The 21,186-nt window shown below is 40.5% G+C and overlaps 1 protein-coding gene across 4 annotated transcripts in view; it reads right to left on the bottom strand.

Annotated features, from left to right (window-relative positions):
* LOC105203576 overlaps window positions 1-21,186 on the bottom strand; it is a 340,742-nt gene that overhangs the window by 161,923 nt on the left and 157,633 nt on the right. For all 4 annotated transcript variants that reach the window (XM_039447253.1, XM_039447256.1, XM_039447254.1 and 1 more), the window contains one exon: window positions 10,385-10,643. In XM_039447253.1, coding sequence (XP_039303187.1) covers window positions 10,385-10,643 — 259 coding nt within the window. The remainder of the gene's footprint in view (window positions 1-10,384; window positions 10,644-21,186) is intronic.

Below are 21,186 nucleotides of genomic sequence, written 5' to 3'. Positions count from 1 at the left end.
CAAACTCCTATTCGCCTTAGTTTTGCATAAATTTTAACGGTCGAGTTGTACTAGCGAAATAGCGATCATGCTTCCCATTAGCCAGACTTATTTGGCAAAGTAGGGACTCCTGCCGAATATTATTCGTGACGATCGATATAATGGGAGAGGGAGGGGGGGTTGGTTTCCGTTCTTTTGTGGCGTCCCGCAACGAAGCGTGGAATACCGTTGTTAGCGGCGCGCGGAATATTCATGTATGCGCAAAGTGCACGTGAAATATAACGACGGCAATCAAATTTTGCTGCCGCAACAGCGGAGTGTGCGACCGCGAGAAAAATTCGAGATAAAAGAGCGTACGAAGGATTACCCGTTGGCGTTCGGTATGACCACGGTTATCAGGTTGTTGAAAAAAATTGCTTTGTGGCTTCACATGGAAATCGATATTCGGGCCTATTAACCACCGCAAAAGAAAAAGAAAAAAGAACGAGGTCGTTTATGAAACGTAAAGAACCCCAAAACAGATTAACGAGATTACAGAACTGTAACTGTGTCAGCGGGTATGTTAGTTAGTTAAGGTCACTGTGTTTGAATAACTGCACGCTGCCACGCACGCTATCGATCGTCGTCACAAGCTTAAACAGATCATGGATTATACGTAATTAACGTATGATTACTGCGACGACCTCCGTCACCGTGCTCAAGAGAATTTCTGTGACAGCCATCAAGGGACTCGGCGCAAATCGATCCGATAATCGCGAGATCGCCACCGGTCCCCTGCGGAATATGAACTTAACGAGGGCACCGAGAACGATAAACCGCCAATTCGGGTTGCCGATCGTCATCAAGTATCAGATCGCCGCGACCGCGATCCTGGAAGATCTGATCGCGGGGATTCACGACAGAATTCAATATCCAGAATGCACAAACGGATAGCAGTCTCCAGTTTCATCGTGTGCCCATATCAATATTGACTTGACGCTACTGCCGCTAATACTGACAATCCGTAACCATTATGTAAGCCGTTATATAAGATCAGAAACTAAATCTGTTTGAAGATTACACGTTCCCGTACGTATATCGACAAGTCGGCCGCTAACGCCCCCGGCAAGCAAAAACGCATCTTCGAACGTGAATGACGGAAGAAAGTCAGGATGAAACAAGGAGACAGCAAACGTGTCAACAAATTCAAATTTTCAAGTCTGTTTTCAATGGCAGAAGAAAACTTTTATATTTTTAATAAATTGTAATAAATTTTGTATGACAAATTAATTTTCTACATTTTAAATATAGTAGTAAATAATATCCAAACGAAGAACTTTCTTTGTACCCATTTATTCTTTTCCTTAAAATATTATAAATTCGCAAATTTCTTTAATTTACCGTAAAAACCTCTTCTGTGTAAGTTAAAAGTTACAGGTTGAATGGTTTCATAACTGAGACTGATTACAGATAAACGTACAAATTAAAATACAATTAGCTGTGAGTAATTAATAAAATAAAAAATATAATATGCACTCATAATTGACTCCTATTAGCAACATTTAATTATTAATACTACAGTTAAAAAAATATGCTTGATAATCAAGGAAAAATACATTTTATTCAACTTCGTCAAAAAAAATGTAAGAATGAAACTAACACATCGTTCAATAAGTCCCGAGACTAACCCAGAGATAACGCTAGTAGTACCAAGCTGGCCACGTTTCCCTAGAATGCGAACCTTCACATGAAACGTGTACAAATTTCACGTCGATCGGACCACAAACAGCTGAGTAATAGATGTCATAAAAGCGAAAGTGATACAGTTTCGCATATATACGACAAATATATGCGCATGTGTAATACGACATATAAATAAATTCGAGCATAATTACGAGAGAACGTAGTTGCGTCGTATACACGTCGATGCGTCTTTGACTGAATGACAGACGTTACGGTTGACGAGATAACGAGGGAGCATACTTTTTGCGCGTGTCTCGTTATTTTCGGATTAATCTCGCGAAGCTCGGAAGAGGGAAGAATTCAGCGAATCGCACCAGAGTAGCGAAAAGGGAAGACAGAAAAGGGCGGACGTAGGGGGAGCAGAGGATGCAGATTCACTCGCGTGTACAAACTTTAATTTACGACGTAATTCCGGGGGAAATTTTGCAGACTAATTTCCCACCGTGCAACCCGGGCTGTCCTTTATGTTGAGCACCGAACCCCATCCTGCCTTTTCTCTTGTCAGCATCGCGCTTTCTTCTAACGAGTAAACGCGATAATCCGCCGTTGCGTTGGCCTAGCACGAATTTCAACGATCCGCCTCTATGGCGGAATCAACGCAATATACCGTCACATTTACATATTAAAGTATAAACTAAATATATAAAACATAATGCGCGCAAAGAAGAGGGATAAGAGACGTATGAAGAAATAGTGATAACAGTTTCTCGCGTGAGAAAAAGCAACGATGATGTACTTCGAAATTAACTGTATTACTATATATTGTGTTAAAAGGCATCCCGTAGAATTATTCTTTCTTCAAGAATTATTCTTTCTTAAATATTCTATATTTAGGAAATAAAAGTTTTATATTCTACAGTCGTGTGTCAATTACGCCTTGCAAAATATGACACGCGTTTGATGAAAAACTCTCGCGCAGTACAATTCTCTCCAAGACACTCGGATTACGAAGAAGGTTTACCACGAATCGCGAAAACCGCAGGGGCACGAATACGGCATGTCGAGTCGCGATGAAAAAGGCTATTGTAAAAAAAAAAAAGTAATCGTGGCGGCAAAAACACGCGTCCGACACGTCGAGGCGGCCGCGCTCTCTGCCCTTTGATCCCTTTTTAGTTAGTGACCGCGGGCACGATCGGTGCTAAAAGCGCGCCCTGAATATATACGGGTGGCTTGTTCGCCAGTGCGGCGCCTTTATCTCTCGGTCGGAAACACACTGGCCGGGGGATCGACCGGGATGCACCACCGTGAGACATGCACGCCGGCCCTACCGGGGGTATAAATTGCAAGCACCGTTGGTCCTTTTATTATTTTCGACGCGGCCCGCCGTCGGCTATGTGGGCGAAATCGATTCATTCGTTCGTTCGTTCGTTCATTCGTTCGTTCGGCATGTAGCCGTATCGCGGATAAACATTTGGTTTACCTAACTCATCGTATCATCCTTGTTATTTTTCGGCCGTCGCAGCGTTTCTCCGTATTTCGACTTCATACCGAAAGAAAATAGACGGAACTCGTACCGCTGAGAAGCCGCGCGGCGCAAATTCTCGTACGGGAAACGAGACGGGATCCCCGATGCCCGGTTATCACTGTCTGCGATAACATCCACGACGTTTGCCGTCTCAGCCGGTCAACGGAATATTGAGAAAGTTCCACGCGAACAAAGTCTAATTCTTATATGCGAAATACCGCTTCGCAGAATAAACTCGCCGAGAGAGGGATATCGCTCGCGATTATCCTTCGCATAAAAATTCAAGTTCATACAACCGTGTCTGCCTTGAAGGAAACTTGTCATTCCCGCTCCGGTCATGTTCATAGCGGCGTGTATGACGCTGCGAGAATTTATTCCGCCTGTTTGCAGTTCCGCGCACGTGCGCTTCCACAGCCTCCGCTCTATGTGCGTGGCCTCTACACGTATACCAGACACGTGCAAAGCCCGGGGTCGTGGCAGTTGCCGGTTATGGGGTGTAGCTGGCATGCAGTCAAACAGCATTCATAATTTACGTAGTTTCGTCCGCGACGGGGAGCACCGAGCCACATAGCCGGATATCACAACAATTTCACTGTGCGCTGCATTCCGCCCTAAAAGGCCCCAGCTGTCATCCCACGATCCGGTCGTCTCGTCACAACGAAATATCAAATAGATCCGGCACAAAACGCGCACGATCATTTATCAATAAATATTCATCGCGCATCATAAATCATTGCGACTGGGTTATTCACACTTATTCCGTTGCAAACGCCAAACCTACAAGCGCAATGACGTGAATTGAAGCGCTGAGACCGGCATGGAGATACACAATGGCTTTACTTGATAAATATTCTTGATGTAAGTAAGAAATATACATAACACTTGTTTTTTTTTTTAATAACATAATAAGGGATGTGTATTCTTTCGTATTAATTTGTCTCCAAACTCGTTATAAATTTGATATCAATTTTTACAGCAAAATTGAGACCCTAGTTTATTGACCAATCATGTTTGAAAATGCTAAGCGTTTCATTAATTATGTACCGTAGTTTTATATAAGAAATAAGTTTTACACAGTTTTTTATATGAAGCTTTATATAAAACTGTAAAAATAAGCATAAAAAATCGCGGAGAGTTGAAATTACGTGATTTAATATTACAATAAATCGCCCAAGATCGTCGCATATAATACCGTAACATTTTCAGGATAAATTAAAACTAAATATACTATATAAGAATGTTAAAATTATAATTAATACATTTTATTAAAATTGTAATTTAATATTCGAAATTTACTCTAGGATTCTAAAATAGTTGACATTTGATCTCTCCTTGAGATGCAAATAAATTTATAAAAATTAATTTATTCACAATTTAAATAACTATAAGTTTCAGAAAACAATTATGTAAAACTTGAGAATTTGCATAATAAAATATCGCGATAAATGGCGTTTGCAATTATACGCAACAAATACTGGTGACCGCAGTATTTTTAAGACTGCTCGAGATTTCAACTGAGATTGAACGAGTGTCGGACGACGGGTTTCGCGCACAATTTGCCCAGTCAATCGCGATAAATGGGAAAATCGGCGTTTTAGACCAATAACACTCCACGGGACACGTGACGCAATTTCATGAGGAATGGAACTGCGCATGAACAAGCAACGTGGCTGCTAAACGAATTCTCCACGTTGTAGATCGCAAGCTGTTGGGGCAAAACGTGATTGGGGCAAAAGAGAGTTTCGCAGTGTACAACATCGCCCTGAGGAAAAGCGGGAAAAGGAAGGATCAAAGGGAGACGAGTGCGAAATTTTCAGACGTCGCAACAACGAATTTTGCAAACGCAGAAGATTTGAACCGCTGCTTCTTAAAGCCGAATCAGCATTGTTACGAACGTGAAATTTGCGTGGATTTAACGAAATAAGGGATAACACACGTTGCTGCTTAAAACTAGTTCACCAGGAAATGTTTGCGTACGTGATGAAATTTTCTACATAGAGAAAATTTAGTGTATGTACAGTCTCGTGAATTATCACGAGACCTTTAAGTTTTTTTTTATATTTATACATGAAAAAGTTTAATGAGGCTCTTTTTTCAGAAAACATCAACTGTCGTCGACTACACAATTTCTGATTTATTTCACACTCACACTCGTCCTCGAATTCATGGAGTGTGAAGTTCGAATTATATGAGAGCGCGTTGCTCACGCACTTTACACCGAAAGTCGCAGCGACACGGCAACGCGATTTACCTGGAGGCATTCGCTCCGACAATATTAAAAGGAGCAGTCCCTTGTGAAAAGCACGATAACGATGGTGCGCGTACCTGGGGCAAAGAGGGAGAAGGAGGTAAAGGAAGTGTAGAAAAGGATGGGCGATCCGGATTGTCCTGAGTAGGAAAACGGCCGAAAGTTCTGCATGTTCGGCTCGCAGCAGTTTAAGTTTCCGCGGGGCGCCGAAGTTATAACGAGAATTGCTTTCTCTCGTTCTCTCTCTCTCTTTCTCCCTCGCTGTAAAGTTTTCCACCTTCGAGTTCCACTGAGCGCACATACCTTTCCCCATTTTTCTCACTCTCCCTCTCTCTTGCTCCCGCCATTTTTCCCCACTTTTTCTCTTTCTCTCGTCTCTATTTATGTGGCACACTCCACCGCGGAATTGTTCGCGTGCATACGCCCGCTGTGCTGCGTCCCCGTGCTCGCCCCCGTGTAAGCCGTGTACATCGCGGGCATTTTTTCCAAATGCGAAACACAGTCTCCTCTCTCGTCCCTTCTCCTTTCGAGTCCTCTCTTGCCGCCTCGCTCGTTCCCACTGCCTTTCTTCGCGTCGGATATTCGTACGGCGAGAATAAAACGCTGGCATATTTCAGACTTATTGCCCCCTCGCGCTCGCCGAGTATTCTCGGCTCCTTTATTGCGCCTAGTTTCATTCTTTTCCGGTTTACGGTATTACCGCAACGGTATTACACGCGTTTCAGCGTTCTTATCCCCGTCCTTGAGCACGCAACATCGCTCGATCTTGCGGTTCTACCGTTTTGCGATTCCTCGAGGTATTTATCTATGGCATTTTTAGTTCGCTTGTACATTGCAAATAAATATTCTTCATATTAAAAAATATTAAAACTATTTCATTACAAATATCCCACTTTTAAGTGTACTTTCTCTACTCAGTTTGAAATATATCTTAAAAACTTTATTAACGCATTATTTCTTCGAGTCTTTTGAACTAGATTCGACAATACAGAAACAACAGAGAAAATCAAAGAGCAATAATATTTTTCTTAGAAAATAAAATCTCACGATGTTTTCGATATTACTTCTTATATTTTTTGTTAAATAATACTAAACACATAAATAATGATAACTTTGATGGAGCGGTTTGTGTTATTTTTTTCGTTAAAAAAATATTTCAAGAATAATAATACTATTATTTTTTTTAGAAATTCAATTTTATATATGCCATACGTTTCAAATGATTTTGAAATTTTTTCACGATTACTATCAGATAGAATATATCTCGATAAACAATAATATAATATTTCTAAAGAAAAAAAGTTATAATTATATTTAACAAATCTTTTTTGTGCTTTTTCTTCCACAATAAATAATTTTAATAATAAAATTACTTATGCAAATATTACGCAATAAAAAATTCAAATTATTGTTAAGTTACCAACTTCTTTCGACTTCGAAATACGTTCTGTTAATACTCTCCAGAGCAGTTAATAGTTTGTTTCCGTATTATCGTTATCCAGCACACAGCTCGGATTAATTTCAATGTGTCTGATTATTGATACTGTCGCATTACTGTGGAAACCCTATTACACTGTCAGACTGTCGCTTAAGTACCGAATGGTACTTTGGGTAAGGCTCCCAATAATCGATACTGTGAATGGTTGGAATGGTTTCGACCCTTTGACCCGCATTGATCCACAAGGATATTGTTGCCATTTGTCAAATCTTGCGTTATTCAATAATCAAGAACGAGGAATTCGTAATTCGTTTGGAAGATAATCATCCGAGTTGCGTTCACTTGACATCGAAGGCACAAAATTCTAAAATTTTATTTGTACTTTTAAACGCAGACAAATTGAGTTCTCTCTTAATAAAGGAAGTATTATAATTACAAGAGTTAAAGTTGCAATTCCGTTAGATAATTTGAATAGCAATGATCAAATTTTCTAGTTTCTCTCTTCTCTCTCTCATCTTTTATTACCAATTAAATTTCACCCGCAGTTTTCTGATTTCTGTGATAATCAGCGAGTCAAGCTGCTCCAACTTCGAAACTCTGCCATTGTCTTTAATGTCTAGAAGTGATTCGCCGTAACGTCCCGCAGCGAGGATAGGTGCCGCAAGAAGAAGAGAGTCAGGGCGCGGAACGGGCGTGCCCGAGAATAGCGGTGGCGTTTCAAGTAGCATTTCCTTGGCACAAACGACCCTCTTAATCAATCGCTAGCACCTCTCTTCTTCTCCCGACCGTCGCGGCTCTACAGCTCGAGCTGTGCGTGGAGCACCGTCCTCCGCCCCTTGCTGCCGGAAGTCTAAAGCCCCCGTAACAAGCCGCAACTTCGATAAATCTCCCCGCGCCGTCTTTCTTTCCCCGAGAGCCGCGATTCCGCGGCATTAGCAAGAACGAAAGGAGAAAGGCGAGCAAAAGATATATCTTGGGTCGATTTCGGTGAAGACGCTCGAGGGATACGATACGAAAAGGGGGGCAGTGGTGAGAGGCGAGGGGGCCGTAGTTCGGGGGGAGGGAAACGGGAGAGGAAGGGGGGAAAAAAACTTATGAAAATCCGGGATTTATGGGGACGTGTGAGCGAGAATCGGGCCGGGCCGCGCCATCGCGGTTCGGCTCTGACAAATCGTCCGGAAGTTAACGTTCTCGATCGTCTCTGGATCGCCTTTCCGCAAAGGCGAATTCCTCCCTCGGTACCCCGCTCGAGGAAGGAAAAAAGAACTTTCGACCCTTTCGATACCCGTATTTCGTATCGAAAGTTTGCATGCGTCTCGCCTCGACGGCAAACGCTTTCGACGAAGTTAAAGTTGTTTCTTTTTTTAAAAGTCGGGAAATCGATAAACGCCACGATATTGGTTTCAAATTCTTATATTTTGTTTTATCGTTTGACTACTTTATAGTTTACGAAAGAAGCATGTTTTCGCAAAATTCACGTCAAAAAGGTCGAAGGTTGGCAAAGTAAAATTGTGACTAAACATTATACACTCAACGCGAATCAATAAATGTGATTTAGATGGGTGTTTAATAGTATAGTTTATGATGATGGATTTTGTCATTAGTCCTGTGCGCGTTGCGCACATTCCTCAAATTAATATAGTAAATTAATATTTTGTTAACAAGAAATTGCCATTTTACATCCAATTTCACGTTCAAACAAATTTCATATTTTGATAAAAAATGTTTGAATTATAAAAAATTTTAAGTAAAATCCTAGTATCTCAGAAAATGTCTTCCTATCACGTTCCATCATATTTTCCGTCGTAAGCAATATCCCAAAGTAAACTTTCCAGATTGATTCTAAGATTCGTCAATTTGATCTGAACTGAAAGAAAGAACAATAGCGATCCGGAATATTTTATGTAGAAAGATAAACACGCCGGAATTTTGTACAAAGTATTTGCCGCGCCATATCACCGAATTCGAAATATAATCTCTGATTGCTGAAAGAGACCCCGGTGCTACGTCTCTCTTGATCTTCGAGCAAGAGAACCCGCGTATTTCTCACGGAACTTCCGTACTGAAGTTCTCCCTATCGGCGACCGTTCGTAAAAAGACCCGACGGAGTAGAATTACCGAAGGAAGGAAGGAAGGAAGGAAGGAACATGAATGCTCCGTCTGAATGGAAAATGGCAACTATAAGGAAAGTCTAAAAGTTTCTAGCTACGGAAAACTGAAAATGGGGAAAGGCTGTGAGTTTAAGCGTCGATATAAACGATTCGGCTTCTTGCTTTCGGCGCTCGAGAAACGATCCAATCCAAATAGTCACCTGCGCCGTTTAGAAGGAAGCAATAATCGTTTGATTCCGTGCGTTTCTATAGTAGGATCCTCGGAGTGCTAGATCCTTTGTTCGTAAGAACGAATAGGATCAAAAAGCTCCTTGTACGCAAAGATAAACGCGACGTCCAGAGATTCAGCGCGCTTCTTTATCCCATTTATACATTGTACTCTCATTTTCTAGTTTTTATTTGATTTTATTTAATGTGCTCGCCAAATCTTGAACCTAATCTGCGCTAAATTACACGACGATTGTATCGCAATAATAATCAATAATTTCCGATTTAAAATTGTAAAAACTGAAAGAATTAAAGAATGAAAGAATTATTTTTCATAGTGTTACTTTCATAGATAAAAATGTCTCAATTTGAGCGTTAAAAAAATCCAAGTTAATAGCATTATCGATTATGTTTGATTACGTTTCAATTGCGTTAAATGGCTTTGTGAATCTCGTCGCCAAAAGCGGCTATTGGCAACACAAGTGGATCGCTTTGTGGGGAAAGTCTCGGATCTGATCACATAAAGCAAGGATTACTCTAATCCATCGAAATAATTCTGCATTAGAGCGCACACACGGGATTGGATACCGGGCTAATCTACTCTGACCAGGAGCGAGTGCTCTTCGAAAACGCGGGAATTAAACGCGATCCCAAAAATATGAGGGAAGCGACCTCCGTTATAATAAATCCCAGAGTAACCAGTAGAAATTTATGCGCCGTATAAGCCAATTATTTATTATACGCCGCCGCGATTCAGGGATAGTCGGGATAGAAATCTCTCTCGCGACCGCAGTGAAAAGAAACAAACGAAATACAGTGGTCGATCTTAATGCGAAAGTACTTGGAAATAAAAAAAAAAAAAAAAAAAAGATTAAATAGTTATTATACTTCAGAAATTGATGTATACGCAATATAGTCTAATACAGTTGCGTGCTATAATCTCATAATATAAAATGCGAATTCATTTTCGCTTTATATTTATAAAACGTTGCCTTCTCATATTGGCATCTGGTTATTAAGACAAAACTTTAATATATCAATGTAATTCAATCAACTTCCGGCTCATAGAACGTTATTTTCGAAAAATTACTTGATCGATCGCAGCAACTTCCATGTCTAACCATCTCCTATGGTATCATAACAAGCGCACTTCTGCACGCGTTTTATGTTTGATCAGTAAGCAAACGTGAAGAAGAGGATAAGAGGTACGTTACCTGCGCCAGCCGCCCCTAGCCTCAGGACTGCATCGCTTTGAAGAGAGATGGAGAGGGTGGCGGTGTCCTCGAGGCGGGCGAGGACTTCTTCAGGAATGTCCTCAGGTTCGCGGAGGCGGAGGGTGACCTCACCTCCGCCTCCGCTACCCTGGCCACCTCCACCCCCGGGACTCGTCGACGCCGAGTACATGAACACAGAACCGTATCCATGTAATGACTGCAGTGGCAGCCTTACGCCGCCCACCTCTCCGACCGGACCCTGAAAATCGAAAGACAAATCGTCGTTATAGAGAGCGAGCTAATAAAAATAATGGTTTTGGTTGCGCAAAATTATTAAATTCTTTGTATCAGATACAAAATATTTTTAATAAAAAATAATTCTTGAAATAAAATAAATTAACTATTCCTTCTTCATCGATTATGTATATTTCTGTCGTTTCTTCGACAACCGTTTAAATTTATCTATCAATAAAATTGACAAGTCCACAGACTAATAAAATAACAATATAACAATTATAGCTAAGGATATATAACAATCTCCAGTATATTAAAAAAAAACTTTACGGTAAGCAAGCTAATTTTTGTGTCTTATACAATACTATCTACAGTACTTCAAGTTTCATAAAAATCTAACGATGCGTTTCGTGCAGAGTACATGTACGAAGAAATAATAGAAAGAAACAATAGTTGTTTTGCCAAATAAAACAACCGTGAAAACACTTGATACGTATGTCGCGTCCTGTGGAACAGCATTGAGAAGCCGCATAATATTTGCCATGGAATTCGATTGGCAGAACGAGTGGCCGGGAGGCGCGTCTGAATCGATCGTAGTATGCGTCATATTAAATTTAAGGCTACAGTTTTCCCTTCGTCCGGTCGTATCCCGCGGGAAGACCCTCGTTCCCTTTTGCCGCTCCTCGGAGCTCTCGTCGCTCGTCGCTGCTGCCATCGCCGCCGCCGCCGCAGCCTAACGTTCTCTTTTACGTACGGAAATATTTTGCCAATTTCGCTGTCGATGCAAATTTCAATTCGTGAGCGTCAATATTTGCTGAATCGCGCCGAAAAAGGATTTTGATGTACTGGCATTTTATCCACCATCGAACGCGCGTTTGACTTCCGCGCGAAAAAGACTCCGCCGCGCCACGCGGTGAAAAATAAAGACAGAAAATTCCCGACAAATGCAAACGAAATAGATCTTCCCTCTCGTTCGGGATTACGATAAAAAAAAAATCGACACACACAAATACCACGCACAGAGAGACCTCTTCTAATAAGAGCTGGACTCCTCTGCTTGAGATATTTTAATGGAACGAAGAGATTCAATTACCGCGGCGCGTGTTTCTCCGCGCGCGCACAGTTTCTGATATGATGTCGGATGTAATAAGGAATATCGAAGAAACGTGGTGATAATGATAGTCGATATTACTCGGAAAAAGTGTGATGCAATATCGAGATACAATGGAAATTGTCCAATGTTTTGTATCGCGCGATCGATCGGTAAATTAATGTCACTACCCAGTGAAATGGGATTATAGTGTTCGCTATAAATGAATTATTCTGCTATTTCCCAAACCCGCTGGAGAATGAGATAGTGAGAGAGTCGCCTTCGGGGGGACAAAGTTTATCGATTACGGTCATTATGTGTAAAGGTTGACACAAAAATATACGCTTTATTAAAACAGAGTCTAACGAATGATTATTCATAGTGTATTTTTTTTTAAATAAAACAATAAACAATCGCATTTTGCATACTGAACAAAATACTATTGATGACAATCTGATGTAAGCAAACTGAATGGAATAATTTACGTTACGCGTCGTTATTGATAATGAAAAAATGTTTTTTTGGAAATGCACATGCAACGTCAAAGCTAAATATAGATATGTTTGTGCCGAGCATAAATTTGAAATAACAGATGTTGTTGGTTTCCGTAAACAGGAAAGTCGACCGATTCGCGTACAAGCCGGCGAGAATTAAAAATATCAGTGTAATACTGGTACAAACAAGGTTTACTGGAAATGTTTGTAGAACTCGGGCACGTATAAATGCCATCTGTATAAAGGCCGGCTAGTACAAACACCGGTTTTAATTCCAACGCGAATCTATACAGATGCGAACCGTACAAATAAAGAGTAGTCCGTTTACCGATTAAAATATTATGCGCTATGATAATTAAAAAAAAATTTGCCTGTACAACAGTAAAACATGCGCTGGTAATAATATTATGAAAGAGAAATCTGCGAATATTTTTCCATCAAAGTTCACAAAAAATAAAATATTATCTCCGTCCATAAATTTCTGTTAATTCTATTTTACATTAATTCTATACCTTCCTGAGAAATATCTAAAAATTATCGAGTCCATTAATTAGTAATTGTAATATATTTTAAACTTAGTTACTTAAACTTGATATAAAGAAAAAAGTAAAACTGTTATGCGATAATTTGAGTTCTAACAATTATCTGATTGTATCTTATTATGTATACGTATCAAGCCATTTAAAAATCCTCTGAATTACTGAAGATTATGTTCAAAATCTATTGAATCTTTCAAACGAGACATAATAGACTCAACAAAAATAATATAAAGTGTCTCATTGAGAAAAAAAATTACATTAATATCTTTTCATACATTCTTTGGTAATAAAATTTGTACAAAGATACAAAAGACTTAGAATAATCCTCAATTAGAATAAATTTCTAATTCTTTTACATGTCTGGAATATGTAATTATATTTAATTAAGTGAAATGAGACATATTAATAATATAATATCTAATATTATTTTTACGGTTGATAAATATTACAAAACGTAGCAAAAAACCAGTGTTTAAAATTGGGTTTCGATAATTCTTTTACAAACCCCAATTAGAATAAATTTCTAATTCTTTTACATATCTGAAATATGTAATTATATTTAATTAAGTGAAATAAAAGAAACATTAATAATATAATATCTAATATTATTTTTACGGTTGTTAAACATTACAAAACGTAGCGGAAAACCATTGCTTAAAATTGGGTTTCAATAATTCTTTTACAAACCCCAAAAACGATTTGCAAATTTTTCGGTAAACTCCCTCGAAATATTTTCGAAGCATAAGCTGGGAAATTTCAAGTTCGCACGTATACCCGTAATGCGTCCGATTTAATGGCCAGTGCCGTGTATCCGGTGGCGCGAATTTTCCCATTGTTAGCGGTGCAGGCGCGAGCCGCGCACTCTCCCTATTATTTACGTAAATTGATTCGTACCGCCGACTATTTCCGCGTCACGTATTCGCAGCCATCGAGCTAGCCGGCACGGCGTTATAGGCGGTCGGCAAGCCGTCGCTATAGCCGCGTGATGAGAGTAATTTATTTTAATGGTCATTTTCGTAATGGGTCTTTGAACAGGGCGCATGAACATCTCTGAATAGGACACGTATAGCGTAACACGAGCAATCCCCCTCCGCCTTCCTGCTACTCTATATGCACGTGGTCGACGTGCCCCACGCGCAAGAGAGTGCGGCGAGAATGCACGGTAACTGTGCCATTCGCGAAAATGGCACCTGTTACCGGAAACAATGCCCGCCGTCTCCGCGCTTTTCCATTTTAGCAACCGCGAAAACTTTTCCGTTCTACCATGCTCTTTCTCGTTTTTTTTTTTTTTTACAGCCGGCATTGTAGCGCGGCGGGCAATGTAACGGGGAATCCGGCACAATTGGCAAAGCGACGGCCCATTTATGACGCCCGAGGATCATTTCCATGAAGCTGCAATTAATTGAATCCGTCCCGAGAACCGTGATTTATGTGACGCGCCCAGGAAACGTTTTTGTAATAGAAGAACGCTCGCTCGCGTTACAATTAGTCACTTCGCGTTCATTATATACGAACATATTATGCGATGTTTTTCTCTCCGCTGCCGAGGGAATATTTTTCAAAATCACTTTTGTCGCGAGTACATCGAGGTAAACGAGGAGGGTACCGAGAGATGCCGTCGGAAAGTTAAATCGATTTCAAGTTCACCGGAAGAACGAGAGGACTTTCCGATTCGACTTTCGCCGTGGCAGCAAAAGCGAGCTTCAAAGTCGGAATCCAGCGCTCTCGCTCGGCAAGGCGGAAGATTACGGTAATAGATACGGCGGGGATATCTCTGAGAACCGAGCAGAGCACACACATCGCCCTGGATCGACGTCATTTTCGATACACGCTATTACACGTGCTCGGTCAAGGGCGAAAGTCTCCCATGGGTACACGGATAAATATCCACGACACTCGCGAGACACTTTAGAAAAAGGACTAATAAATTTGAGATGTTTCGCATTAGCTTATACGACTCTTTACGAGAATGTTAAAAATATCCTTTTACTATTTCTCATTAATTCGTCGTGCATACGTCAGTACGCCGTATACTTATCCTATATTTATCCTCAAATTTATCTCTAATGTTCTTTAGCTTCATTGATAATTTAAAAACGATGTTAAAATGTAGAAACTTATCGATAAACGTGGACGAATTAAATCATTTAAGATTAATAATTGAAATATTTTGCTGTAAAAAATACACAAAGATGTATATGATACCAATTAATTAAATAATAATTACTTGTTTCGCATACCTATAAGTATTTTATAAATTCATATCAATCGTAAATCATAAATTCATCATAAGCGTCTTCATTTAAAATATATTCTGAATCCTAACAATTTAATACTTCAATCGAGTATATTAAGTAAGAATTCAATTTTCAATTATTCTGACTTTTCTTCGATTTTATAATATTTTATAATATTATAAAAAATTTTATAATATTCTTCGAAAGAGCATAAATTCTTGTTTTAGTACATAATGGGTTTTCTTAAAGTTTGTAATAAGTATATTTTGAAAGACTGTTATCAAGAAAATATTCTTTGTTAGAGATAACAATTACTAGAACAAGGAAAAGAAATTTAATAATCGCTTTTCTTAGCAATAAAATTAATATTTTTCAATATACAATGTTTCTTGCAAAAATGGCGAGTCCTTGTAAGGTATATCTCTAGTGAGAAACGATTTGATTTTTGCTTCTGAAAATGTAAAAATATAAAAAGATGAATGAAAATATTAGAGCAATGCATTACTTTATAGTTTAAAAATGATTTTATCATTTAGGGATTTTAACGGATATAATTTTTCACGAAATGTCGACGCTCCGAATTGCTTGGGTGATGAAGAGCCGACTTTTCGGGATTTAGGAAGAAGTAATAACAAACGGAAACTACAACTCTCGGAAGCCTGATAGATTTTATTCCGGCACGTATGCAAATTGACAAATTGAATTTCACTTCGCGCGCCGTTCCCAAATAAAAGAGAACGATACAAGCCGATATATGGCCCGCAAAAAACCGAATGAAAAGCGGATACGGCCGCGATTTCACGCTGGAGCGCGATTCCGATTTCGGAACATTAATCAGCATCCTTCGTTCCGGAATTCCCAATAAACAGTGCCCAAGTACCAAGTGATTATTCACGGGATGCCGTGAATGGGCGACAATTATCCGATTTCGTCTTTTCAACTTCGAGAATGCAGTTTTCCTACGAGAAATATCGAATTTACTTCACAGAGCAATGAAATAGATAAATAGCTTCAGTAAACAGTTGCAGGCACTTTTGTACATATACAGTGAGAAAAAAAGTCGAAATATTCAGAAGTAAGTGTTACTTGTGACATTTTCTTCGAAACTTGTAAAAAAATTTGACTATAGTGACAAAATATATATTTCTATGAAACATATGTCATTTCTGTAAAACACATTTCTTTTACCATTTAGTTTACCTATTTGTTAGAAATAAAATTTTATTTCGTCGTATTTAAATAAAGATTTATTACAGTGAAGCTAATAAATTTATATATCGCACAAATAAATTTTTAAGTATCTTTTTCTCGGTATATGCGCCGCATCTATGTATCGCAATACATTTTTATGTCTCTGTTAAAAGGGTAGCATACAAATTTGGCGAGCGTTCAAAATGTCGCACGCCACGTCGAAAAAGATCGCGGCCTTTAGGAATCAAGATACAAGCCACGAGTGTCACGAGGATTTTCGGAGCGCGAGTCCGTCGATGCGAAGAATGGAAGCCGAGATATCGCGTTGGCATTATGTGTCATACACACGGGCTTGCCGCCACGGGGTTGTGCCACGATCGTCTACGTACGTACGGCGAGCTGCCAAGTCCCTTCTCGCACGACAAACAACCGGAAATGTAGCCATAACAATGCGGATATGCGCCGGTGCAGCCGCATGCGCGCGCGAGCTTTCGCGTACACACGAGGCACACGGACGCGCGACGCAGATTTCCTCGGCCATAACGCAAAATGCGAACCGCGCTCGTAAACGCGGACCTCCCTTTTGGCTCCCCTCCTCCTCCTCCTCCTCCTCTTCCCACGCCATCCGTTCGTCCGTCTCGCTCTGAAAATCGAAGCGACCCGTAGCACACACCACGGCCCATACGAACTTTACTAAATGGAGAGTGCACCGAAAGGATTATCTCTGCCGCGCGCACGTTTCGGATGTCGGGGGCCGCATCGATCGAGTTCGTTTACGGCGCGGACTATTGGGGTTACAAATCAAAGAGCTGGACCGAGCTCTATCGAAAAATGCAAAATTGCACGCAGTGGGACGCGTATAGGCACTTTAGTGCGAAAAATCGCGGACATCTGTGTGGGAGAGAAGAAGTGTGGGTGGTTCTTTTTTTTTTTTATTTTTAGGACAAATGTAATGGCTAAAAAACATTTGAATTCAACATCTCAATGTGGGTGGGTTCTATCCCACCCACGCCGGGATGTCGAATCATAGAACGTCACTCGCGAAAAGCTTTCACTTGCACATGTTAATGACACAAAAAATAATCCCAGCATTTTTTCCCTGCAGAAAAATAAACTTCACAAACTGAACCCCCGATTTATCTATTTATCACAGAAGGATTTTCGCCAAACCAAAGAGTCGAGTGGTAGACTCCAAAACGTTCATGATTATGGTCGTGATTTACGAGGAAGCTAAGCCTCGCATCGCATCTTTCAACGCGATGACCGATCGAGCAGGCCCGAATGAAATTTGCACGGTGACACGAGAGCCAGCAGCAATTTTCTTTGTTCGCCATTTCCAAAGCGCGAATGACGGAGGCGTGAAAACGCTTACGACAGGCGAGATGGTTGGGCGATCTCGCTTTGTGCATTTGACGCAGCTGCATATTTGCAGGAGCAGCAGGGCGGCAGTTGCTCGTCACTGGAAAATTTACGACGGCTTCTTCGCTGTCGCGTCGTTTCGCGGTCTCTCGTTTCGCCACGATGCCCGCGATTTCATCGTATTACCGTAAGCGCGCTTTAAACGTCGAGCTGCAGTAAAAAAAACCTGAATTTAAGAAATATGTCGCTAAAAGTAACGTAAAGAGCACGTGAATAATTGATTTAGTTTTCTTTAAAGCGCCGAAATTTATTGCTACAAAATAATACGTATACTTCCAAGAGAAATCTTTTCCCTGTCGTTAAAGCTATTCTGGTATTGCCAATTACGATACAGCGATATAGTGCGGAGCGAGAATATGCTCGATACACATCGATACATCGTCATAAAGATAAATATTTGATGGCACTTATGTGGAGAAAAGTAAAGATGAGATAGTGGATGGAATAGAGTGATAAGGGCCAATTACAAACGATATATGAACAAGCGACGAGCAGTACGGGCGACACATTTTGTATTTCGTACCTCTTCTACCAAGTTTGCTGATGGGAAAGAGTAAAAGAGATCCTGCCTTTATTTTATGTAATCAAATCTCACACACAAATTTGTTTATACAAACAAATAAATCGTAGAAGAAAATGTTATGCATTTTATATTTTAATAAGTCAGAGTCGCGAGCAGAGTTTTGGTAAATCGCAAAAACGTTATTTAGCAATAGTAATCAAAACCACATTTCAAAATAAATTCTTAAACAGTTATTAAATTCCTTGAAAACTATTCGCATTCTTCAAACCTTGATACCTTCTATTTTGAGAAATAGTTTTAGAAGAGTATGTTCAGTATAAAATTAAAAAATACAAGAATTAGAGTGATATAAATAATTATATTCAAATCAAATATTCCCTCCCTCTGATTTTTTTTATAATCTCTAAAGCTAGATGGGTCACGCGAATGTTTATCGTTTTAAAAAATGGATCGCGCGCAACATACGTTTGGGAACCCTGCTCTAACTAAACAATACAAATTATTAGATTAATATATGTTTTAATTAGGCCAATGCCTCTAAATGTTAAAAATGCTTAACATGGTGGTAAAAAATTAAATTATAGGCCTTTTAAATTCGTGGGTTTTTACACTTTTCGCACTCTCGCCGCTCGACAGCCATGCCTCTGGCCTCTGAAAAAGGATGTCCGACGAAAAATTCTAGCGTCGTCCATGGGCAGACGCGCGTTCGCGTTTAAAACGTTCGGGCGATGAATCATTGTTGCGAAAAACGGGTGTATCCGGTTGCAGCGGCGGTTGTTGCATGGCTGTACGAGTCATGCCGCGAACATTGTTTACAAGGTATGTATCTGCGCGCCATCGGGTAACGCATGCGACACGTGTAACGCGCCGCGTTCACACACCCGTTCCTCTTTTTTTCTTTCCACTCTACGTATCAGTGGCCTCCGCTAAATTATACGCGGCAATAGAGTGTCACGGTTGCACACAACATGGAAAACAGATATCACATAGATCGAAAGCTGTTTTGCGGGAGACGTGGCACAGTTTCGTTCTGATATCCCGATTTCGTTTTTGTTTTTATTTTTTTCGTCAATTGCAGTGGCCAGGCCATAAAGAAGTTACAAATAAAAAGCTAAAAGTCGCGATTTACCGGAATATACGGCGTATAAAGTGAGAACTAAAGTGAAGCCGCGCGTTTACTGCCTGTCTGACTTATAATGACATGTTCTACTGCGCTCTTGCTTCTAGCTCCACCTTTCGCTTCTTGTTGCATTATATTTGTTTCAAATTTACTTTAGATTAATTCGATATATAGCATCTTCTGAATTGTGATATATCATTACTATATTTATATAATAAAATATCATTAGAATTTCTAAACGTCGTGCTGCAAATTTCAAAGTAATCGTCATAAAAAAGTTACGAAGCACGTGTGATTCCTAAAGTACGATTATTAAAGTATTTTACTTGTAGCAGAAAATATCCGCATCGATAAACCGTGTAAAAAATGGTGCAGTAAGACAGTCGGGCGATGGCATCGCGGTGCGCGTAATGCGCGAGAGTAACGGATGAAAACGGAACGTTGCGCGTCGCGACGCGTGCAAATGTGTTCGCGGGATGAATTATCGCTGCAAAAGGGGTGCATCCAGCGGTAACGACACACATGAGTCGCGCTGCATATCGCGTATTGTTTACAACTCAAAGCGAACATCGTTGCGCGTTCCGTTTTACGCCGTAGCTATCAGCCTAGACGACGCGCTCGCATCCCTTTTTTTCGCCGGTGACAGATAAAACAGCGCGCGTATCCGCCGCTGTATTTATCCTGGCCGTTAAATCGGTCGTGTTCCAAGGTACAACGCGGAAACGCGATGTGTCGTCGTAACGTATGGTACGGACGAACTTTTCGTGAAAACGCCCTGCCGTCGCGCAGCACACCCGCCCGTTATAACGTGTGTACTAAATTGGACTAAAGCAACACGCGGAAAAATAAAAACAGGAACGCGCGAATATTGTTTTAACGCGAACGTGACATTATGATTACAACGTAACGTCTGCCTAACGCGTTACCAAGTTTATCTCGGGAAAGATAACAAGGAGCCTACAAAAGTGATGCAGCCTCCGGGGAAATTATCCCGCTAAGATCATCTTCCGAGGAACTCGGCGCCTTTTGCTCTCCTAGGTTAAAGAAAATTACATGGTCAGGTCAAAAAGTATTTATCAGAGTGAGAAACGTTATTATTATTATTATATCCGTTATTATCCGCGATCCTGATGTAGTGTAAATCTCATTTCAGATGTATTGAACAAAGTGCTGTCCTCCGCTAGCGATAGCGAATCACATTTAAAAAAACAGAAATCTGTTAAGTTCATTATGTCTATTTCAAACCACATCTCCTATCTATCTTCAAACTTTGTGATTTATAATAGAATAATTTCGAAAGCATAATTAAACTGCAAAAATAAAATAAAAAACATACGCAAATAATTAATGTCAATGGAAATGTTAAAATCGCATTAGGGTGTAAAATAATATTTTCGATATTTTCCGTTTCAGATAATATTCTGTCGTGTCGTAAACGATACCAATCTAAGAACCGAATCCAGGAGAAGGAAATTGAAATCGATGCATCGCCGTGATTAGCCGCGCTTGTGCGAAACTTTGGCAAAGTGGCTGGCGTGAAACCGGCGACACAGAATCGCACTTGTGCTAACAAAGAATCGAGCGATCGACGTTAATCGGCCTCGGGCTGCAGACGTCGATTCGCGCAATCGGCCAAAAGGACAATGGACTCGCGTGGTTCGCATTGACGAAACGCCGGCAGCGAGCCAAGCCGCGGGCGAAGGGAAAATTGCGCGGAATCGATTAAAAATTCCATTCGGAATCGCGTGTGCCCGCGTGTACACGCACACCATTGCATCGTCTTGCGTAACTTCCACCCCTCGCCGATCGTGCCTGCAGATTTTCCTCCCTCGGCGGCCCCGCGAGAATCGCGTAATTACGGCGATCCCTTCCCGTTTACTCTGCCACCTGCAGCCCCCGAAGCAACGCGCGGATGGTCACCATCCCCTGTTGGTTTCTCCCTATATCTACACCAG

The sequence above is a fragment of the Solenopsis invicta genome, chromosome 3 (genome assembly GCF_016802725.1).
Source record: "Solenopsis invicta isolate M01_SB chromosome 3, UNIL_Sinv_3.0, whole genome shotgun sequence".
NCBI classification, from domain to species: Eukaryota; Metazoa; Arthropoda; class Insecta; order Hymenoptera; family Formicidae; genus Solenopsis; species Solenopsis invicta.
This window is presented reverse-complemented; position numbering and strand designations above follow the sequence as displayed.